We start from the raw sequence: 25,057 nt of genomic DNA, 5'->3' as shown, positions 1-25,057 counted from the left end.
TGAAGTTCTAAATTATTCTGGGTTTCATGTAGTAAATGAGCTACTAGTGGATGCATCATACATTATGCTGGTGACCCCAGACTAAATGGCAAAGGTGATGTTTAGTATTGTTCCACTGCTGAAAAAGTAGAACACTCACTATCTAAGCGGAAAATTCCTAGCTTATTCTAAATTGAAGTTCTAACATGTTACTACAGTTTATTTATAGGAATTCTTTCATGGCTTCCTCTCCCCATCATTCAATAAAAATAAGGGATTATATTTTAAAAACCAGTTCAGATATCTGAGTGTCTCTATAAAAGATGTGAATAGCAGTTTAAATACAGGATAAGTGCTTGTTCCTTAAATCAAATTTAATTTACATTTTTAGTTTTATAATTGCTTCTCAAATTAAAATCTTATGTTATAAAATTTTGATATTAAGAAAACCTTTATATATTTGTCTCTCAAATTGTCAAGCCATTTTTTTTCTGAAAAGCTGAAAATAAGAAGTAAGGGGATTAAATCACCACACGTTCTGAAACCATTTCAAATCCAAACTCCTGGATCCTGATGAAGTTTAATGGGATGCGCTGTTTTCCACCGTGCCCCCTAAGCCCTGTGTAACTTGGTGCACACTGCGTAACTGCTGCTCAGCATCATCATCGCACGTTACTGGGTGGCCTATGTTTTGTGTGGTCCTTTGATTGGAACTGCAAGGGTTGTTTTGAGAAAATATCCTTGGCCTTTTGCAGTTGAGGTGGAAATAGACATCGTAGGACTGACAGAAGTAAGTTTCTGCAGATTCAGCCTTACTTCATGTCTAAAAAAAGACAAGTCCTCTCAGGCTCACATAGCTTGCCTTTAGACATTCCGAACTTTGACCTTCTGTGTCTGTTCCAAACTTTAAAGGACTGTTCTTCTGTTTCATGGACATGAGTAATTAGCAACATACCAGACTAAAGAAAATGGCAAATCATTATTTTTTTTAAATGAGAAGAATAATACAAATTTAATGTCGCTTATTAGAATGTTTAAATATCAATTGTATTAAAATACATCTTTGACAGTTGTATTCTCCCAAATCTTTTATTAATATACAAACTATAAGCTAACTATTTATATAGTTTATATAAATATAAACTATAAGCTATTTTTTTAAAAAAAAATCTGTTTTGTGTCTTTCTTAAAATATGTACTTTGGTTGGCATGAAGTAGTAAGGAAGAGAATGGGACTAACTTAGAGAAGAAGAGAACCAGCCTGAAGGGGAAAGGGGGATGAGCACAAAGGCAGTGGGGGATGGGGTGAAGGAGAATGAACAGTCACACAAGCATGCAGGTGCCAAGATGAAACCCATTACTTTACATACTAACCTAAAAAATTCAAAAAAATATTCGTCATTATTTCTTCTATATATATCATATAGTTTAATAAAGACAGAAAGGTAATATATGCTAGGGTTATGGCAAGAAATTTGCCATTAAAAATTATTGTATATGAGGTTAAATCCCCAGTGTTTCATATGGAGGGCATGAAAAGCAAACCCTGACCTTTCTTCCATAACCATTAGCCAAGTCACTTCATCCTTTTTGTAAACTTTAAAGATCCATTTTTAAGATGTTCAGTGTGTCCCTACAAACCTTCAGTCAGTGACCAACCTGTGATGTCTATTCAGAGCATGTTTGCTCAGTCACAAACAAGAATGAAATTATGTCCTGTGCAGGAAAACAGAGGTGACCGGAGATCATGATGTTAAGTGACAAGTATCACATTTTCATTCATGTGTGGAGTTTAGAGACAGGAGAGAGAAAAACAGGGAGACTGCTGTAGAGCAGAAAGGAGGCTGGGAAGAAAAGACTGTAAAAGATAGTAATGGGGGAGACGGTGACAGTGACGCGAGGACAGCAGGTGAAGCTGTGAACAGTTCACAATGAAACTAGCTATTTTTATTTTGTGTAATTAACCTACACTAAGGTAAAAAAGAAAGAGGCAAACTACAGCTTTCATGGTTTTTCTGAAAAGTTTATTTCTTACCTGTGATTTTTTTTTTTTTAACTTACTAACCATCCAAATGATACCACCTGAGGAAAGCACATCCTGGTGCAAGCTTTCTTTGTATTGTTTCAAGTCCTGGAAATAAACCATTCATCTTGTTACAAGAGTATGCTTCTACAAGACTGTTGGGGTTAATTATAGAAGTGATTCCTCTGACCTTGGAATGGCAGCTGTTTTCCTTATATCCCTATAATGGTTACTATCTGTTTTTGCTTTCATAACTGACTGTTCAGTATGTGGTAGTCTCTCCCATTCTTTTCACCGGAAATGTGTATAATCAAGATGGACACTTTCTTTCTTGTAATTATTATTGCTTTGCTAGATTTTAATTATTTATAGCTGCCAGGCATTTATTGGTTTTTTTAAAGGCCTTCCAATCCCAATCAAAATGAATAAACAATTAAAAGGAAGAAAGATTTTGCAGCCTGTCTTTTCCTTTTGATTGTGTGTGTTCTATATAACACTTAAATTATTCTTTATGAAATTAGTATATCCAGGAAACTGGAGAATTATGCTTTCGGCTGAGAGAATGGAAAACATGTTAACATTTCCTTTGTTGGGTTTCCAGGATGCCACAAGAGAGTACTAATGTGCTGCTTGCTCTGTTCTGCCCAGATCTTTTTCAGCTTATTCTAATGCCGGAGCAACAATTAAATGTTGCTTAGTCTTTCCTGTGTCCTACACCTCACTGCAAACATGTCGGCAGAGAAAGCAGACGTTCGTTATTTCTCAATATAAAACAGATCCTTCCAGGGAGCCTGCCAAATCCCATCAACCGTGACAGTCAAATCAATGCGTGTTTGGTTTAAATTTTTATTTTTGCCTTTGCTCTGTTTGCTGGGCTCTGGTATCTGTTGTCCCGTATGGCTTATCACCTTGTGGCCTGACAGTTTCTGACATTGACAAGGCTTCCTGCCTACCTTTGTAATGTATATGCATGACCATATGACTGTACCAGAAAATGACATTTTGACTCAGTAAATATTTGCTTTCAGTCCACTACATCTGTTTTACAGGCTCCTTTTTCTCTTTACTCCCTTATCATTTGGGAAACCATCTGTACTCTTAGCTTTTGTCTAGAAGTTACAAATCCTTGACTCGCGAATATTTCAGCTCTGCAGTTAGGGCTTTATTGTGGACCCTGGGGATTCAGTGCTCTCATTTGTTTGTATTAATACCATAAAACAGAACTGAGCTGGGTAAATTGTGGAGAATGGCCGTGGAGCTGTGAATGTGTGTTATGTACCACACAGGGAATTTTCTGATGCCGATGCTTAAAAAGAACAGAACAGTTATATTTGATATTCTTTTAAAGACCCTGTCCTGCAGGCGTGCACCCTTCCCCCCCCCCCCCCCCCCCCCCCCCCCCCCGCAACACACACATATCATGGACCTACCCAGGTTCATACCTATAATCCCAGAACTCAGCAGGAAGTTTGGCTTCAAGTACAACGTGGGTAAGAGCAATACTGATTGTGGGGAGGTTAGGGGGATTTTTAAGTCATCTAGAAGCAGACTTTCAGTGATAAGACTGGCTCTGACACTGCTATTGAATGGCAAAGCTCTGTAAATTTGGCTTCTTGTTTGGAATCTCTAATTGTCAGTGATTAATAATAAAGCTTTAGAAAAGCTATTTTCCTTTCCTTGAAATAAGTCTGATACCCTCTTCTCAGGGTTTTGAGTTATATAATCATGATTAACTGCTGGTAGTTTGTGTCTTATAGTCATATTTGATTTTATATTCATTTAAAACCATCAGTGACCTAAAATAGTTCTACTTGTCTGTGGAAATTACTCAATGTAACTTTAAATTTCCTCTTCACATGCCATGGGTTTGATGTATGTTTAAAAGCCCTATCTTTGAGGAATTATTACTTTTATTGCTTTGCTTTACATCCTATTAAACTGTCCATCTTTATCTCTATAAATGGATCTACTTTTAATACTAAAGACATTTTTTCCCACTGAAGAAGATAAGAAACTTTACCTCATGAACTACCGCGTAGTAGGCCTCTGCAGCCGGAGCCTGGCACACCCGGAAGTGTGCCGGGTGGGAATCCCGATGAGGAGACAGTGACATCATTGTTTTCTTTCAGTCTTCTGAGACTGTGCTCTACAAAGAGAATGTAAGTTTGCTTCTAGCCATCTGCAGTTTCTCTACATTTGTAAAGTTCAAACACTGCGATCTGTCATATATAATGATGGGATTTGTGTAAAATTAACATGAAGCTGGGCTCGTGGCTCTAACTCGAGCACTTACAAGGCTAATGCAGGTGGGTTATGAGAAGATTGAGGCCACCCTAGGCTACAAAGTGAGTTTCAGGCCAGGCTAGGCTACAGAGTATGGCTATGCTAAACAGTAACAACAAAACAAAAACAGAGACAGAAAACAAAAAAAATACTAAGAGAGACATGGTCTTTTTGTTCAGTGACTTTGATAAAATTCTTGCTGGAAGCAAGCCAGGCTGATTAACTTTCCTCTAGGGAAGGAGAGGGCTAAAAACCAGAGAGCTGAGGACTGATGAGGTAGAGAAGGTAGGGGATACTGGCTAAAACTAGATAAAGCATGAGGGAGGAAGGCTGAGAAGAGGAGAGCGGCTTGATGGGGTGAAAGTCTTTGCTACTGTGCAAGCACAGGGTACCAAGTTACCTTTTGATTTTTCTTCAGTTGGGATGACTTTTCTTTAGCATTACAGAAAAGCAGATCTATTTATAGAGATAGATATGGACAGTTTAATAAGATAAAAAACAAAGCACTGAAATTAATAAGTCTATAAAGATGGATTTTTTTCATATTTTTTATTGAATGTTATGTTTACATTTCAGATTTTATCCCCTTACCCCATTTCCCCCAGGAACCCCCTATTCCACCCCACCTCCTGCCTCCACAAGGGTGTGCCCCCACCTACCCTCCACACCCCCCTCCCCACCCTCAAATTCCTCCCCACTCGGTATTCAGCCTTCATGGGACCAAGGATCTCCTCTCCCACCCATGTCTGACAAAGACATCATCTCCTAAGTATACAGTTGAAGTCATGGGTGCCTCTCTTTGTGCTCCCAGGCTGGAGACATGGGTCCCTCTCTATGTGCTCCCAGGCTGGTGGTTTAAACCCTGGGGAGCTCTGGTTGGCTGGCGCTGTTGCTCTCCTCTTGGGGCCACCAACCCTTTCAGCTCCTTCAGTCCTCTAACTTCATTGGGAACCCTTGATCAAATCAATGGGTTGCTTCGAGCATCCACCTCTGGATATGTCAGACTCTGGCAGACCTTCGAGGAGACAGCTGCATCAGGCTCCTGTCAGCATGTACTTCCTGACATCCATATCGGCGTCTATCTTTGGTGACTGCACATGGGACAGATTTCAAGGTAGAGTGGTCTCCCGATGGCCCCTCCTTGACTTTCTGTTCCACACTTTGTCACCATATTTGCTCTCTTGAGCATTCTGTCACTCCTTCCAAGAAGGACCGAGGCATGCACACTGGGTCTTCCTTCTTCATGAGCTTCATGTGGTCAGTTAGTTGAATCTTGGCTGTGTCAAGCTTTTGGGCTAACATCCGCTTATCAGTGAGTAAATACCATGTGTGTTCTTTTGTGATTAAGTTACCTCACTCAGGATGATATTTTCTAGTTCCATCCATTTACCTAAGAATTTCTCGAATTCATTATTTTTAATAGCTGAGTAGTACTCCATTGTGTAAATGTACCACATTTTTGGTATCCATTCCTCTGTTGAAGGACATCTGGATTCTTTCCAGCTTCTGGCTATTATAAATAAGGCTGCTATGAACATAGTGGAGCATTTGTCCTTGGTGTATGTTGGAGTATTTTCTTTGTATCTGCCCAGGAGTGGTATAGCTGGGTCCTCGGGAAGTGCTATGTCTAATTTTCTGAGGAACCGCCAGACTAATTTCCAGAGTGGTTGTACCAGTTTGCATTCCTACCAATGGAGGAGTGGTCCTCTTTCTCCACATCCTTGACAGCATCTACCATCACTTGAATTTTTTATCTTAGCCATTCTGACTGGTATGAGGTGGTATCTCAGAGTTGTTTTGATTTGCATTTCCTTGATGACTAAGGATGTTGAGCATTTCTTAAGGTGCTTCTCGGCCATTCGAGTTTCCTCTGTTGAGAATTCTTTGTTTAGCTCTGTACCCCATTTTTAATAGGGTTATTTGGTTGTCTGGAGTCTAATTTCTTGAGTTCTTTGTATATATTTGATATTAGCCCTCTATGGGATCTAGGATAGGTAATGATCTTTTCCCAATCTGTTGGTTGCTGTTTTGTCTTATTGACATTGTCTTTTGCCTTGCAGAAGCATTGCAATTTTATGAGGTCCCATTGGCAATTCTTGATCTTAGAGCATAAGCCATTGGTGTTCTTTTCAGGAACTTTTCCCCCAAGATGGATTTTTTAAAGCGTACATCATACCCTTGGCATGTGAAGAGGGAATTCAAGTTCCACTGAATTTTTTGAGTTCTTTTGAAAAAAATCCCAGGTTTCACAAAATGGTGATTCTTTCTATTTCTTTTTATGGAATATGTAGGTTTTTTCTTAAACCCCAAGCCAGCCTCACCTCTCCCAGATCCTGGCCTTAGTGGTTCTTAGGAATTATTTACCATTCTTCTGATTCTCAATGTTTCATTTGCATACGACCCTTTCATGTTCAGAGCCATACACACACATGCTACATTGTCTTTTCATGAATGTCTTCCTGGCCCATCAGATTAATCCATAATAGACTGGGTTGTTATGAACATCCAAAGCCTGTGATTGGTTAATCACACTTACACACACACACACACACACACACACACACACACACTCACACACTCACACACTCACACATCTGTGACATCTATTTGTTCTAAAGTCCTCTGGTGACTACAGAGAGCCAAACTTTGTTTTGGTGAGAGCCTGGCTTACAAATGTTTTTTAGCCCTGTAAAGTCTAGCCCTTTGCTTTTGTGTTCCAATGGTGGCTTTTAGGTTTTAACCCAACCTGACAAGTTTTGTATTTCTGTCCATGAGCTTTGTGCATTTATATTTGTTGATGTGAGAAAAACATTTGGATTTATTTTTTTCACCTTGTAGTTTGCCTTTGCCACGTTTTTTTCTTAACTGTTTAATTAAAATTGGTTTTTTTTCCACTTTTTTAGTATTTTTTGTTATCTTTTACGTTTTACCTTCAAAACATCTCAGTTTTACCAAAAGAATTTAAGAATAGTACAAGGAGTTCATGTATACCCTTGAGCCAGAATATTGTATGTAAATCAGGAAAGTAATATTGATGTGACTCCGTGATTTAACCTTCAAGCAGTATTCCCCTTTTTTATTTTTTGAAAATATGTTGCATTTTGTTTTCTCAACCCTTTTCATCTGTAGTAAATTTTTGGCCCTTTTATTGGCACGTACTTAGAAAATACTATTTGTCTGTATATTCACATATATTGATGTGTGTGTGGTTTGCGTGTATATGTTGTATGTGCAAATGTGTTTGTGTGTGTGTGTGTGTGTGTGTGTGTGTGTGTGTGTGTGTGTGTGTTGGGAGTATGGAAGCCAGGAAGAATGTCAGTCTACTGCTCTATCCCTCTCTGCCGTACACTCTTGAGATAGGGTATCTCACTGAACTTGGAGCTGGGCTGCTAAACAGCAGGCCCTCAGCTATCCTCTTCTCCAATGCCTCCTACTGGCCCCTTAATAAGCAGAGCCAGTTGTAGGCCTTTGTAGGATGCATACATCCATGCCTGACTTAGTCTGGGATCCCCATACTTACATAGCCAGGCGTTCTTGCCCTTGGGCCTTCTCCCTGGCTCGGTTTCCACTGGGACGAATATCAGATAATTAGTGTAAAATTGCCAGTCAGGTTTCTGTGCTGGTTAGTTTGTTTTGTTTTGTTTTGTTTTGTTTTCCATGTGACAAGTTGGATTTGGTCAGTATTTTATCATGGCAACAAAAGGATAGCTTCTGAACTGTTTCCTCATCGATGACCTCAGTATGTGCATTTCCAACAAGAGAATTCCAGAAATATATTTTATCTACTCCATTGTATTATGTGAAGTTCTCATTATTAATGTTAACTTAGATCAGGAGATTAGATCAGGAGTAGAGATATACTAAAAATCTATTTTGTCCCTTAGAACATACACTTATTTTATAGGAGATTGCTTGAGGTTACATAAATATACCAATTCTCAATCATCATTTGCACACTAATTAATTAATTAAGACACATTGATAATTCTTCATGGAAACTCATATAGTCTTGCTTATCAAAAGTTAGGATTCTGCAACTCGGAAGAACTGTCTTCTATGCCATGTGTTATGTGCTTGCCTACGTGCTCCATTTTCTTCCAAGTCTTTCCTCTCTACTTTCCTGCTTCTGAATAGACTACTTTGTTTTGGGTTTTTTTGTTGTTGGTTTTTTTTCTTTTTTTCTTTTTCTTTTTTTTTTTTTCGATTTTACTCTAAAGTTTCAAGTTCTTGTTTTGTTTGTTTGTTTGTTTGTTTGTTTTTTAGATTGTCCCAGTTTCAGTCATTGGGGCATCTCGGCATCTCACGTTGTCTTCTCTTGCCTTTTCACGCTGTTTGGTAAATCCTTTTTTTTTTTTTTTTTGTACTTCTAGACACTTGAGGTGCCTCTCATTCTTTTTCCTATTCACTCATGGATCCATCAGCCTCTTGAGGAGATCCATCTTTCTTCTTTAGAGAATAGTATTTAGAGACCGTGAATAGGGTACTAAGGTGCTCATTGCTCCAGTGTGTTCCTGTTTGCAACCCGTTTAAGTGGGAAGAAATTGGAAACTATGTATACTTCTACACACATGCACATGTCCATCTATTTCCACTTTTATAAGTGTGTTTATAATAGTATAATCAAGTCTAAACAGATTGGATCTACTCTGGCATCCCAGTCTCAAGCAATCCAAGGACCCATTCTAGGCTTCCTGCTTTTATATGTAACTTCAACTCTAATATTTTTTCTTCTTCTTGTTGTTGTTGTTTTTTAATCATTTCTGTCTAGGATACACCATAGTGTAACCTCAAAACTGTTAACCCATGCCTCTGGAGAAACACGTTTAATAACCACAGTAGAACAATTTTTGTCTCTCTCACGGAACACAGAATCAAAATACTCTTTTCCAAACTGGGTTGTTTTATCTGTGGCTTTCTTCAGTTTGCTCACTTATCACACACTCTGGCTCAGTTGCTGTCCTTACTAATTTCTTCTCCAGCAGGCCAAAGTGATTGTTCCTTCTAATTGAAGTTATAGCACTATCGTGGTACATGTCGGCAGTCGCGCTTATATGAGAGAACTCTGCAGACTGAGGTGTCACCTACAGTCTTCCACTTTATCAGTAATTTCCTGGATGGATATTCGTTGGTAAAGTTGGTCAAACATTTTCTCTTTCGTGGGGTAACTAGGTGATTACATTCTCTTCCTCCTCCTTGTGGGTTTGTCTTGTTTACCTAAATCAATGCTGCCCTCTTCTGTTACAGTAGCATAACCCAATGGCTTTAAATAAGTGGTCCTGGGTGAATTTCAAGGAGTTGTACATTTTCCAGTTGCTTAATTCTCTATGTTCTTCTGGACCCTAGCTATTCTGCTCTGGCTTCTTGTCTTCATCAGCACCCAGTTGCAAAACTTTGATGTTTCTCTCTGTGCTCCTCTGTTGGAGAGGAAGGCTGTCAGTCAAATATAGCCTTGTTTTGTGCCCTTCCCCGGTTATGCAGGTGATGGTTTTACTCATCTCTACTGGGCTTTTATTTTATTTTTTCCTGTTGTTGTTGACTTTAGATCAGCCCCTACCCTTAAGTTTTCTCTTTCTTCTCTCCGTTTTTCAGCTTGCCCTTAGTTGCTGCAAAGTTTGTGAGAGGGCAGAGATTTGAGAACTTTTTACAGTTTAGTGCCCCCACGTTTTTTCTCCTTTAATTAAGTCATTTTGACATTCAGGATTTTCACATCATCATATTGTGTTCAAGAAGCCCTGGTTCATTTGATCTTTTTGATCTTCTCCTGGTATTAGGAGAAAATATTGAGACCCACTGCTACAGGCTTTAGCTACCCAGAGGGTGGCCTCCGAAGTTCTTTTGATTAGGAAGTTTCTCACCTCACCTTCAGACATTTGAGATTTATTCTCCATATTTATATAAATGTTTAGAATTTGTATTTTAATTAGCCTTCTTTCATGTCGTCCTTTTTTAATTGATCATTTTATTCATTTACATTTCAAGTGATATTATTCTGCTTCCTGGTTACCAACCTACAACCCCCCATCTCGTTTCCCCTCTCACCAATTCCTCTTTGCCTCTATGAGGGTGCTCCTCCACCCACTCATCCATTTGTACTTCACCTCTCTAGCATCTCCCAAAGCTGGGGTATCAAACCTCCAGAGGACCAAGGGCTTCGCCTCCCATTGAGAATAAGGTTATCCTCTGCTACATATGTATCTGGAGCCATGGGTCCCTCCTCCTGTCATCCTTCTTAAAGCATTTTATTTTACTATCATCTCCCACTTTTTAAGTGACATTTTTCTTATCCAATATTGTGATTTTTAAATTTTAATTATCTTATATATTTAGCTGTTATTATAATAATTTCCTGGAAAATGCTCAGTATTTTAGATTCATGTACTTATTTTAAGATTATTACTTTATTTTGCACATCTTCTTGCCTCCTAGAGTTTTATTCTGAGATCTTTTTTCTTGTATGTAAATAAGTATAACTCTTTTATATTTATTTTTATGGGCATTAGTGTTTTGTCCCTTGAGCTGTAGCTACAAACAGCTGTAAGCTGTCCTGTGGGTGCTGGCAATTGAACCCAGGTCCTTTAGGAGAGCAGCCAGTGCTCTGAACCACTGAACTGTCTTTCCAGCCCTGCCCCCCACCATGACTCTTTAATGTAATAAACATATTTTGCTCAACTGACAGAGATTGTGTTTTATTATAATTTTTTTCAAAAGTATCATTTGTATATAGTTTTGTGGCTTTAGGAGATAAGGTTAGTTTTCACTTTTGTTTGATAACTTCTAATAAATTATTATTTTATTCCTGCCACTATTGTTGAAGTGACAAGAATGGCTGGCGGTACAATTGTTGATATCTCTCTCCCCCCCGCCCCCTGTATGTGTGTTCTGACTAGCTAGTTTAAAGCTTTCTTCATATTTAGTTTCCCAATGTTTCCACAATATTTATTTGTATGCTTGCTTATTTTCCTTTTATCTACCCCAAGATTCACTACGTTATAAAATCCAGTGTTCATCTGTTTGTGAATCTGTAGAATAATTTCAGCAATGTCTTTAAAAAAATCACTTCCCATTATATCTGTTATCCCTTTGTACAGGTCTTATTAAATGAATGTTCACATACTTTGTGCATTCTCAGCCCCTTCCTGTTGCTCATCTCTCTGTTTTGTTGCTTTCTCTGATTTTTTTTGCATTATTTCCTCAACTCCTTCTTTAGTTTTAATAATTCCCTCTTCAGCTGTATCTAATTTATTGTGTGATCTATTTTTAAAAATATTTTTGCTTAAGGAGTTTTAAATATGGCAGTGTTTCTTCAAATCTGTAAATGCTTGGGATGTTTTAGTTATAGGCATGTTTGAAAGGGTTGCCTGTTTTTGAATTTTAATTATTTAAATGTAGTGCACAGTTTAATTTTTTATTTTATGCCTGTAAATTCCAGTGTAAATTCACTTTGATGCTTAATTGGCCTATGTTTTATTTATAACTTGTAATTATGAACACATTCATATATTTACCTATTCATCTGATTACTTAATTTGTTTGCACCAAACAAAACCAAGTAATAGAAAACCCTAACACATATGTATCTTACCATATCTTCCAAAATAGATTAGGTGGGCTTCTGCAACATAGTCATCAAACAAGTCAGAAGATTTCCTTTCTGCTCTCCCTTGAATTTATCTCATCATTGATGAAGGGACTCCTGAGTATTTTCTCGTCTGTCGCTATGCCTTTGGTTAGCTAGCTGGTATGCCTTCTGAATTCACTGAGACAGTACACTGACTCCATCTTTGTTGATGGAGCAGCTGTAAGTCTTAAGTAATAATCTTTGCCTCAGATCCTCCTGTTTCCCCACATGTATTCGTCCCAGAGGTTTCACACTGGCATCTTTTGGTGTTCCGCACACAGTTGCATTGCTATGTTAAAAGAGAAGGCATCATCATCAGCGTATCGCTTCTCCTTGCTCTTCTCTGTTTTTTTTTTTTTCCCCTGATTTTCTGTCTCATCAAATGAGCTCTTTCCACAAATTCTGAACTTAACCCAACTCACATTGTCTCTTTCTAACTTTATAATGACTGTGTTGTCTGTTGTCTTCTCTTGGCTTTCCTTCCACATCTTGTTCTGTAGCTAAAAACCACCACTTCCCTGTCACTATTTTCTGAGATACCAATGTTTTCATATCTGTGTTGTATAAGACATAGACTAACTTCTATAACAGTTAATTAGAACATTGCACCTAATCATTTTTTAATTCAACATATATTTATTTTCTGCTTCTGTGACATCTTTGCTGATCTCTTTGTATCTTTGGTAAAGCATCCTCTTTATAGTTCTGAGAGTGAAAATAAGTACTACCAAGAAAATAAGTATCTACCAAGTTTTCTTGCTTCATTACAGACCATCATTTCAGAGGAAGATATGTAACCTGGTGGCGCTACTATGTTTTCTACTTCCTGTGTGCTCAGTTCATTTTGTATCCTCTCTTGATGGGAAAGGGTCAGGAAGAAACACATGTGGCAGCCCCTGACCTTGGGAAACAGTTGCTCCTGCTCCCATGGAGGAAAGCAACTTTGCCAGATTAGTTTTACTGGCTAAGAGTGATAGGCCAGACCAGACCAGACCAGATTTCTTTTGCAGGCTGGCGGCTGGCTCACAGGGTTGGTTTTTTTTTTTTTTTTTTTTTTTCTTGGAAAGATATTGACTTTTTTTTTAAGATAATCGTAAACATATTTTAGAAAGAAAACCTTGTACTTTACTTGCCCCCTACTAAACACTTGTGATTCTGATGGTTCTTAACCAGTTGTTTTGTTTTTTCTCCTTTTCCTTTTTCTTTTTTTGGAAATACTCAAAAAATTAACAATATTTACACACAATCATTCTTATTAGGAAAGCATGTCTGAATTGTGCTGGTTTCTATCTTAGTTCTCTTTACTTGTTAGGTTTAGAATTAAAAATCTGAAGCTAAGTCTTATGAGAATTAATCTATCAGATAGAATGAGTCTATCAGAATTTCTGCTTCAATAGAAATTATTGCTGGGTGGGAGAGATGGCTCAGCAGTTTAGCATCTGGTGGACCCAGGCATACTTCCCAGCAGGCCCATAGTGGCATACAGCCTTCTGTCACCACAGGTCTAGAGGACCCCATGCCCTCTTCCAGCCTTTGTGAGCTTCTGTACATCCAGTACACATATAAGTACACATGCATATATTCGTGGAGGCTCACACACATACACATAAGTAAAAAAAAAAAAAAAAAGAAATTCTTGTTATTACTCTGATACCATCTACATAAGAATAAAAGCTCTAAAATCTATTTGTTTGATCATTTATCACTTTATCTTTAGATGTGAAGGCATTGCCTGAACATGGCTAATCTCTGGTGTCTTGGATGATTTTTTTTTTTTTTTTTTTAGAATTTTTACTTTATGTGTGCATGGCTGCTTTGCCTACATATATGTATGCACACAACATGTGTGCCTGGTACCTGAGAAGAACAGAAAATGGACTCAGATCTCATGAAACTCGAGTAACAAACAATCATGACCCACCACATGGGTACTGGGAACTGAACCCAGGGATTCTGCCAAACAGCAAGTGCTCTTACACACTATGCAGGCTCTCTAGTCCCCTTCTATTGAGTTTCTATTCATTTTCTTTGCCAAACCTTATATCTAATGTGTGGATTTCCTGCTGGTGCATCTACCCTGTGTAAAACAGTGCTTCTCACATGATGGACTCTTGGCATTTAATAGAATGTAGTAGAGTAGGTTTTCGTTGTTGCCCAGCATGTGTAATTCTCAGAGCAGGTGTCTCCTAAGAGGGGAAATGTAACACAAACTCCCTGTTTTTGACATGTTTTCCAGATGTTCAGTAAAATACAGTTGTGGGTGCATCCACCCTGTGGCCTGCTGGTTGCATGTGCACCAGTATAGCTGTGAATGAATGCTGCCTAGTTCAAACCTGCAGATGGGACGAAAGCAATATGAGACTTTTCTTGTCATTTTGCCACTTGTAACACCGTCACACAGATCTTAACAATGGCATGCCACTTTGTCAAAAGTTGCACATGACTTACAGGCTATTTCAAACATGATGTATATCACTTAACTAAAAATTCTGGTGTATCAGAATGATCTTAGCAGTCATCTGTAAGCATGGATTTTGGGAGATCAAGTAGTCTAATAATTAGCTCCCTATAGAGTCCATACAATGAATGAAGCCAGTACTTTGAGTGTAGAATAGAAGGTGGAGTTCTGCCTTAGCATCTTATGATTTAACTAAGAAAACACTACCTGTAAATACAATAACAATAAAAATACTTTTAAGAGATTTTGAGTAAAACTGTGGAAACAAATTGCTGATGCATAGAATAGTTTGTGAAGGAAACTCTCATAGTTGGGTCTTTGAAAATGGATGTGAGATAGAAAGACAGCTATAGGAAGCCATTTTCTGGGGAAAGATAAGAGTGATCCCACAGGCCCAGCCACGAAATCGAATTCCAAATTCTCTTGTGACATCACTCATCATATCAATATGTGAGAATGTCTGTTAGGTGTTCACACCCGGTTGTTTTCGGAACCTCTGGAATGTGAAGATGAAATTCTGATGAGAATGTATTTCCATGAAGTGTAACCACTTTCTGGCGAGCTTTAGCCTGTCCATAGGCAAAACGAGTGGCTGTCTAAGACATTAGAGCAGCACAGGCACATGGTGTGGTGCCCATTGACTGCACTGGAGGTCGACTGGGGAGGACGTCACAGTGGAAAATGAGTAGCCCGGGTAACCGCTGGGTGAGCTTGTCTAGGCTTAAAATTTGCATAAGTTTCTTTTTTAAAGCTTTTATTGATTTCTTATGACTTGTACATCATGCACCCCAGTCCTACTCATCTTCCTGTCACCCTTGCAACCCCCCCAACACACACACACACACACACACTAACAAAAACAAACAAAACATAGAAAACCTCTCACCGTGGAAGCTGCATTATGTCAAAGTGTGTACCACAGTATATATCACTCTGACTACACATCTTCACTTGCCAGTGTTCATTGCAATGAGTAATTGTTTTGGTTTAAGATTTCTAGCTTCTCTGACACCATCAATATTGGATCCTCATGGGGACTCCTCCCTGTTATCCTGTGGTTGTCCAGTGTCAGGGAGATCCTGCAGCTTTGGGTCAGCAGGACTGTCCCTTTCGTGCATCCTAACTGTTCCCAAATGATGTAGATTTTGAGATGGGCCAACTCAGAGCCCTGGATCTGGGCCTGGGTGGTAACTGAGCTGGTCAGCGCACAGCTCTCCCTTATTCCCCCAACCAGGGCAAGCTCTCCAGCACTACTCTGGCTAGGCCATCCAGTCCCACCATCAACAGGAGGCAGGGTCGACCGTCATGCTCTTGGGCTAGCTCATCTGCACCCGTCTCTTGAGTGGGCTCCACTGTGCTTCCCAGTCAAGGCGTGGGGCTCACTCTCCCGATTGCAGTAGCCTATGAGGGGCTGGGCCAACGGTCCCACTCTCATGAGCTGGTGTGCGAGTGGGGTGGGAGGTAGGGAGTGGAGCAGCTCTCCTAACTACTGCAGGTGACAAAGACCAAGGAGGGGAGAAGGGCATTACATTCACACCCACGGCACTTGCACAACAGAGGAGAGAGCCAGCTCTCTCTTGTGGACCTCACCCTCGGGGCTGGATCATCTGCACACTCTCAGCCAGAGGCATCTCTAATGTTGTACTGCAGCTCTACTCTGAGCCGGTTCTCTCAAGTGCTGCAGCCAATGAGGGACAGAGCCAGTTGACCCAGTCTCATGATGTCAGGGACAGCTCTCCTAACTGCCACAGTGGTAAGAGGCAAAGTGGGGGAGGGCATAACCCCCGCACCCACACCACCTCATAGCACACGAGCGGTGGGGCCAGCTTTCCTTTGCTCTCGACCTTGGTGTTGATTCGCCTACGCTCCCACCACCAGGGTCAGTTCTGCTGTGCTGTTCGGATAAGGGGCAGGGCCGGCTTTCCCATGTGCTGCTGTCCAGGTGGAGGGGCAGGGCTAAGTCTCCTACACTGAAGAACCCATGGGAAGCTTTCCAGACTGCTGGAGATGGCAAGGGACAGGGGCATTTCTCCTGTGCCATGCCACTCCATGGCATCAGATGAGTGGCAGTGTCAGCTTTCCCACACTCATGCCTTCAGAGCCAGCTCACCCATTCTCACACCTCCTATCTGGGCCAGCTCCACTCTGCTGCCTAGACAAAATGCAGGGCGGGTTCTCCTTGAGTGCTGCCACAGGTGAGAGCTAGAGCCAGCTCTCCAGAGCACAGCAGTCAGGGAGCGGTGGAAAACACTTGAAGTAGAGAACTCGGAAGATGATTATTAGGTATTAGGCACTAGGCAACATTTTGGAGGCACTAGGGACTAGGCACTAGGCACTAGGAACTAGGGACTAGGAACTCAAGACTTGGGACTTGGACTAGGAAGAGAGACTGAAGAATAAACAGGATTGAATCACACTCTGTCTGGTCTCCATTCCTCGTGTCCGTCCTCACTCTCTCTCTTGCTGAACCCAGACCCCTGGACCGGAGCTGCTTGGGACAGTGCAGGACAATTGAGCCCCCAAGGCTTTTGGCAGTATGGGTTCCAACACAGACAGAACGGTCCAAGACATTTTTGGCCCCCAAGTGTGGGGCAGAGTGGCTCTCAACAACAAAGGACTGCCATCTGCTCTGCCCTTGACTGATAATAACATCACCACCAACAAGGTGTCTCTTTGCCCATTACCATGGGTGTCAAAATGTTTTTCTAATTAAAGAGGACATTGTACAAAAGACCATTTTTCAGCCTTCTTATGCTATAAAACTCGTACTATGAATTATGTTATAAAAAAATGAAGTATTACTGTGTGACAAACTTCAGCCCTATAAGCAATTGACATAGCAATTAACTGTTCTCTCCAGGCCTGACACCTGGGGTTTTCACTTTCCACATTTTACCGAATTTTAATCAGCTCCTTTGTTATCTCTTCTTTCTTTTTTCTATTCAGTAAAATATTGGTGCTGCCTCCTAAAACAACCTTTTGTATTTTTTATTTAATAACCCTAGGTTATTCCTTTTTCATAATTATATCATTTCACAGATGCTTACTGAGCATCAATTATACTGTAAAGCCCTGTGTTAGTCAAACAATAAAGGAGACAAAAGCTATGTGTGATGACTGATTATCTGTGACTCCAAATACGTTTTCCATAGTATTTTATTACCTAGACTATGGGGAGACAGTGTTTCTTTTTCACCAAGGAAGAAAGAGGAAATGCTCTCTCTCTCTTCCTCTCTCTTTCCCCCCCTCTCCTTCCTTCCTTCCTTTCTTCCTTTTCTTGACCTTGATAATTAGTTTTTTTATTTCTTAATTTTCCTTGTTCTGAACAATCGCCAAAGCATGGTCAGTAAGATATCAAATAAACCAAACCAGTTAATAATAAAAATATATGACCATGTTAAAATGTCTTTCTTTTCGACAGAGTCATATTTCATTTTTCCTCAAGCCTATCAAGGGCTGATCACTTTGACCTTCCCTAAGCACTTAATTGTATTTCCACTAGGTGACAGTATGTCACCACGAGACTTCGTTTTTCCATATCTGTAAAATATGTAAAGAGAAAGTTAGCATCAAAATAATTTTGATTGGATATTCGTGATGATATTCATAATACAAATTAATGTAACAAGATGCTTTGAAGGTTTATAAAATCCATCACTTGACAATTTTATGCATCATAGTGGGAATGAATAGATATAGCCATTTATATGTATAGATTTGGCTTTAAAACTTCTGTTTGTTTAAGGTATTGCAGATTTTAGGTATGTAAGGAATAACTTTTGTTATGTATTTACATAAGCAAGTTTGGTAAAGATGAAGGATATTAATATTTCAGAGTGGTGTTATAGCTCCAGGAAGCTGAGTTTAATGTTGAGTTTGGAATTTGGAATTTGCTTAGACAATACAATATTTATTTTTCCGGAGGAACTTTTAAATCTCCTGAGACATCTGAAGTCTAAATATATATTCTTATTTTTAAGTTTATGGTTCTCAGTAAAATTCATTGCATTCCTATGTTTATGGAGAAAGAATATCTCAAAAATTTCCTTACATGTTGTCTGTAAAGATTGGGAGAACAATGACATCACAGACTTCCTGCTGTTCTTTAAAACTAAGTTATAAAAGCTTGCATGTTTGGTTCTCACGACCGAACATAAATTTAATAGCACTTCCTCAAGTGATGACATCTGTACACTACAATGATGAGAGCTAATATTTTTAGATCTACTTTTTAAAGAGATCTTCTACTTCAAGTATTCTGAAAATAGTTTCTCCCAAAGTTGCCTTTTGTCTCAATTACAAGTGACAGTGAGTAAGTACAGAGCTGTGAACGCATAGCATCACATGATTGCAGTCATTCTACTGCTTGCTGATGCCACTTGTTTGCAATTGAATTTTGGAACGGGAGCTATTCTGGATGTAAACATCAAGGTGGAACTGGAGAAGCGAAGAGAGCTGCTAAGAGTTTAGGGGGTGTTGCTGTCAATTCCTCAGCTCTGGTCAACTTAAAGAATCACTTTTTTTTTAAAGAACGCTTGCTAGAGGCTTAGAAGTCTCATAAGAATTTCTGCTTCAAGACTTTAGTATGAGGGACATGAAAAAATGAAGTATTTACCAGACAATAATGAATGAAAGACACAGGGCAAGAACAAAGTACCATATAGGTTTCTACTCACAAAAAATAATTGCTATGAAATAAAATTAGAATATTGTCTTATCTGTTAAAAAGATAATGGTCACTTTATCTTTTGTTTGCTCATTTTTTTTTTAAAGACAGTGTTTCTCTATGTAACCTCTGCCTATCCTGGAACTCAGTCTGTAGACCATGCTGGTCTCAAACTTAGAGATCCACCTGCCTCTGCCTCCAGGGTGCTGGGATTAAAGGCATGTGCCACATTAATTCCAGCGAGTATATGGGCAATATAAGTTGGACTTGTGATTTTTTCCTTTTTTCTTTTTCATGAGGGGTGTCACAAGTGTGGGAAGAGCAGACATGGGAGGACTGTAAAGCGAGTGTGATATGGGCATATTAACTCAATTTTCCAAATAATCAATAAGAATGTTATGTTCTTAAAAGCAAAAAAAAAATAATAATAGTGGTGTTTTTTGAGGGGGAGTGCTACAAAGGGACAAGCAAGATATAAGTAATATGAAGGAGAATATGGGGAAATGGAGAGTGCCTTATTGGGGGTAGGGAAGTCAATACAGAGGAAGGGGAAAGGAAAGGGAGAAATAACTAAGGATGTTTGAAAAAGCCATAGGGAATCATATTATTTTATATTTACTTAAAATTACACCTAAGTGTGTGGTGGTTTCAATGAGAATGCTCATCATAGGCTCATATATTTTAATACTTGTTCCTAATTGGTAGATCTGTGGCCTTGGGGCTGGAGAGTTGGCTCATCAGTTAAGAGCACTGGTTGCACTTCCAGAGGTCTTGAGTTCATATTCCAGCAACCACATGGTGGCTTACAACCGTAGGTAATGGGATCTGATAACTTCTTCTGGTGTGTCTTAAGACAGTGACAGTGTATTCATCTACATAAAATGAATAAAATAAAAAAAAAGAGGTATGGCTTTGTGGGAAGAGGTATTTCACTGGAGCTGGGCTTTGAGGTTTGAAAAGATTCCCACTGTTTCCAGTGTTTCTTCCTCTGCCTCCTATTTGTGGATCATCTGTGAGCTCTCAGCAGTTACCTCCATGCAATGCTCTGCCATTGTGGACTACAATTCTCTGAAACTAAAAGCCAATTAAGTACTTTCTTTTATAAGCTGCTTTGGTCATAGTGTTTTATCACAGCAATTAAAAAATAACTCTGGCTAAGTGTATGTAGACATACACATACAGTTTTCCATGAACTTGTGATACTTGTGGAGACAGTGATTCCCTCAGAAAGCATAGACTATATGACAGAAATCCCAGTACCACGCATGAGAAACATCCATTTGCATTGTTGGGCAGGGCAGTCCAAGACACTCCTAAAACAACATAGGGCATTGCTGTGGTCCTTGACTCCCTCCCAGAAGTTGAGAGTAAGTTTCTGCTGCTAAAAACAATGTACAACTTGGACAAAGAATTTCAAAGACTCAAGCTGGATCTGACTTAAGAATTTTCTCCCTGAGGACTGGCCTTCAAAGTACTGGAAAATGCTATGTAAGCTTCCAAGGGAGAGAGAAAAGTACCTATGATGCCCACAAACCATAACAATAACCAGCACAGAAAATATTTGTTAAAGTGGTACTTATGTCTTGGCAGTAACTAGCTGTCCAGTTGAACTTAAGCCCTCCCTGGACAGGAGGGGAATCATACCTGGTAATGGAAATGTACCCAATTATCTATGATTAGTGATATCATGGCTCTACAGGGAGAACTTACTACTGCCACTATACTAAACCAGTATAATTTGAAACTGTATTCTAAATACTCGTCCTTATGCCACAGATAGATGTGGCTAACACCAATCACCAAAGACACTCCTCTTAGTAGCAAAACTGCATTACAGTCACAGCTGGTCAAAATGGAAAGATTATAGGGTGTTGGCTCTTAAGAGGTACATCTACAGGACAATGCCTACACCTAAGCCTCAGGGGCATCACTGAAAAGGGGGAAGAAATAGTGTAAGAATCAAAGAAACATGTAGTCCGCTGTGAGAGTGTATCTTCTAGAAATGAAAAGCAGGCTACCCATGATATTTCATCCACGCCACGTCAACACTATGCCTGCCTACATAAGACCTGGACCATGGCACCAGCAATGGACATGCTAATGTAGAAAGAAGAAATTATAGGGGGGAGGAGTCCCAAACCCTAGACAAACAACTGCAGGCAAATCAGGACAGCAAAGAAGGGAGAATTGTTCTGTCTTGGTGCTCCCTGACTGACTATTTCTAAACAAGTGGTCAGCCCTGAAATCACATAATATAAGTAATACCGAACAGACTCAGCAGGTGATGTGTGTGTGTGTGTGTGTGTGTGTGTGTGTGTGTGTGTAATAACTAAAAGGAAACCATGAATTTGAGAGGGAGTTAGCGGGCTTTGGGAGGGGTTGGAGTGAGGGCAGACATGATTTAAATTTCAAATATAAAGCATAATTTGGGTGAGATAAAAGATAATGGTGATTAAAACTTTGTGTGTGTGTGTGTGTGTGTGTGTGTGTGTGTGTGTGTGTGCACAACTTTTGTTCAAGCATGGTATAACTTCACATAGAAATTATAGGTGTTAGAAAGATAGATGAACAAAGTCTCATAGGGAAAACTCATGGTAAATTCTGATCCTCAGTATTGCATTTGAAGAATAAAGAACATTAAAAATAGTCATTTCATATGGTTCCTTTGGAGTTATTTCTCACACTTTCAAAAGCCATCAGTTAAGCTTCGCCTATGTTATTGAGTTATTGTTATGCACCAAATAAAATTAAGTACAAACTTTTAGCTTGAGTCCCACAATATATTGCTTAATATTCTCTTTACTTGGGTCAACAGTAAACTAAAATTGCTGAATGTTCTTTTGGCAGTCTTTTAAAAAAGAGCAAAGTTTCCAAACAAGAAGTTTTCTTTGTAAGAATACTGAAGATATGTGTAGACATAAATGTTCTCTGAAACTTCAGAGAAAATTCTAGATTGTTGATTTGATATGATGCATATTCAACTTAAATGTAAAACATCTTGAAAATAAATCTAATGTAACTTGTTTTGCTTATGAGAAACCTAAAATAAGTTTGTGATTAAATCTTTTAAAAGACAACAAAGCACAAAGAAGAATTATCATAAATCTGTTGTATTGTCAAGGTTCTCTAGAGGAACAGAACTTATAGAATTATATATTTTATAATATATATGTATTTAATCATAAGCATGCATATATATATATATATATATATATATATATATGTAAAGGGAATTTATTAAAATGGCTTAAGGCTCTGGTTCAGCTAATCCAAAAATGGCTGTCTGCCAAAGGAAGGTCCAAGATTCCAGTACTAGTTCAGTCCATAAGATTAGACGTATTAGCTAGCCTTCAGTTTCTGCTGAAATCTGGAAGAAGTTGACTCTAATGCTAGTGAAGGAATGGACTTGCTAGCAAGAATGACAGCAAGCAAGCAAGCAAGCAAGCAAGCAAAGAGAGAGCAAGCTTCCCTTTTCCATGTCCATTATGTAGGCTACCAGCAGAAGTTGTGGCTCAGACTAAAGGTAGATCTTCCAACATCAAAAGATCCAGATTCAAGGTGTGTTTATCTAAAGATCTGAATTAGAAGTGGGTCTTTCCATTTCAAATCATTTAATTAAGTGGCTTTGCATTGATGCTTATGACCTGGTTTATAGCACTGGTACATGTCTGTAACATCAGTCATCATATTTGATTGTCAAAAATCATTCTTGTCTTACTCTGGATACCAGTTTCATTTCTCTCGTTCTTTTCTTTTACCTTCTCTAGCAAACATCCCAGAATTTTGTGCTATCACTGTATCACTGTACTCTGGGTCTGTCCTGTGTGTGTGCCCTGCGGTTACAACGTGAATCGGAATCCAGTGTTACATGTATTTGGGCACATTGAATAAAGCTGACTACCCAGATAGAGCTGACTTATTTTACTCTTTTCTCTTTCCTGAGTAAATATTCTGATATGACCTCACTGCTGAGGATGTCCTTATATGGTTTCCTAAATGGTCCATAACATTTCTTTGTGGGGTGAGAGGGAGGGAGTTCCAGTTGATAAGGAAAATAAAATGGTAATAATACCATATAATATTAAAATATAACATTAACCTTTCCTCTGTGTGCTTCATCTGATACGCTGTTCTTATTTATCTTAGGCTCACCACTATTGGTTTCATTCAGCTCTGCCTATTTGACATTAACCAGCTTAATTCTTAATTCCAGTGTTGTATTTTACCATTGTAATTTTTTTTTTAAGTATAGGGGATATGTTGCAAATGTCCATTTTCTGTTTTTATCAACATTTTGGCCTCTTCCGTTATTTTATGTGTGTTTATAAGTTATTTTTGAAATCCTTGTGATTTGCTTTTAATTTGCATACTATTGTTTTGTCTTTTATTTTCAGGATGAGCAGAAGCTACAAGAGAGTTTAAGACAAAGTGCAGCCATCATAGCTGCTTTAGTTAAGGAGAGAAATTCTGCACTCGTTGGGCAGCTCCTGGTGGCATGAAGAACACAGACAAATCATCTATAAGCTTCCAAAGACACCCCCTTCCTCACCTCAGTGTCTCTTCCTTGTGCATAGAATATTTTAGTTGTTTTCTTTATCTTGCCACTTATTGGATGTGATACTTAGGTTGTGAAAATGGGTTAATGTTTGTGTCCATGAAATTATGTGTCAAATAAAAGTGGCTCCAACCAGAAAAGGATAAATAAATGGGAAATACTGCTTTCATGTAAAGAATCTGTTCACTACTGCAGCAAGTCCAATTGAAATGGTAAGGTGAGCCATTCCTTCAAGGATGACAGTTTAGACAGCTTGCCTGCTAAGTCTATGCTAATTAACATATTGGTCACATTATGGTGGAGCTAATGAATATGCTTCAGAATTAGTCCTACTTCTAAAGTCATCATCTTACTATGTGATAATGTATCTCTTCAGCTTGTTTTGGAATTCACTACACCTTATAAAGAGAAGGGAGCTGGGAAATCGGTTTAGTGGAGAAGCTCTCACCTAGTATGGATGGAGCAATATCACACAAGAGAAAAAAAAAAAAAGAACCATGCTGGTAAATATTGGGCAGAAACAGGAAAGAAGGTGTCTTCAGTTTTCTTCTTCTTTGTCTCTTATTGCTCTCAATTTCTAGAGATCTCTGAAGAGAATGAGACCCACTCTTTTATCAGTTTTACATTGTATCTTGTCTTTGGCTTATGAGAGGTTATGCTGACACCATTTTAAAGAGTCTCTACTTCTTCTGGGTTTCAGAAATGTCTGGGAGAGCTTCATGAAAGTTGAGTTGAGTCCATGCCCATGGTCTTCTGAAAGACAGGGAGGCCAGTTTTGTGGAGTTAGCTAATCTTGATGCAGGAATGGTGGCCTTGCTAAATCAAGATTTCATTCTTTGCAGTTTCAATTGGCCATACATAATATTGTCCTTTATGTTGCATTTAATACTTTTATATATGTACAGTTGTTAAGATGTTACATACATTTTTATTGAAATATGTTAAATCAGAACACACTAGAACTTACACTGGATGAAGAAATTATAAAATCTGCATGAAGTGTGTTTACTCAGGATTGTCAATAAATGTGTCTACTTTCTGAAATGTCTCCTGTAACAAATTAAATAAATTCCTCTATCTCTTTGAGTTTCAATATACAACCAAACTTAATGTGTTACATTTGAATGGTAGAGATTTCAAATACTAATATTGTAGTAGAGTTTATATTTTACGTTTAAATAAAAGAGGGGGGGTAGAATATAATGGGCACAGGTTAGTTACTGCAGTTCGTCCTAAATGTAATGGGTTTATTGATTGTAAACTCAGATATAAATTAGTCAGCTCATCCTTTTGTCCTGGCAAGGATATCTAGAGGACAGGCTGGAGACAGAGAGGATCTTGGATTGAGCTCTGAGCAATGGAAAAACACAGGGAAGTCAGAAGCGGAGCACATCTCTAGCTCGGGCTCGAACAAATCCCACCACCATCCAACCTTAAGCAGGGCGAAGAGACTGGAGAGATTAGCAACCAAGAGA

At 38.9% G+C, this 25,057-nt stretch overlaps 1 protein-coding gene across 1 annotated transcript in view; it reads left to right on the top strand.

Annotated features, from left to right (window-relative positions):
• Nucleotides 1-24,668, top strand: part of Crppa (CDP-L-ribitol pyrophosphorylase A) — a 259,711-nt gene extending 235,043 nt beyond the window's left edge. The window contains exon 10 of the mRNA XM_034514436.2: nt 23,422-24,668. Coding sequence (XP_034370327.1) covers nt 23,422-23,526 — 105 coding nt within the window. The 3' untranslated portion in view covers nt 23,527-24,668. The remainder of the gene's footprint in view (nt 1-23,421) is intronic.
• Nucleotides 24,669-25,057: the final 389 nt, after the last annotated feature.

This window comes from Arvicanthis niloticus, chromosome 11, assembly GCF_011762505.2.
Source record: "Arvicanthis niloticus isolate mArvNil1 chromosome 11, mArvNil1.pat.X, whole genome shotgun sequence".
Classification (NCBI taxonomy): Eukaryota; Metazoa; Chordata; class Mammalia; order Rodentia; family Muridae; genus Arvicanthis; species Arvicanthis niloticus.
The sequence above is the reverse complement of the archived record's forward strand: the minus strand, read 5'-3'. Positions and strand labels throughout refer to the sequence as shown.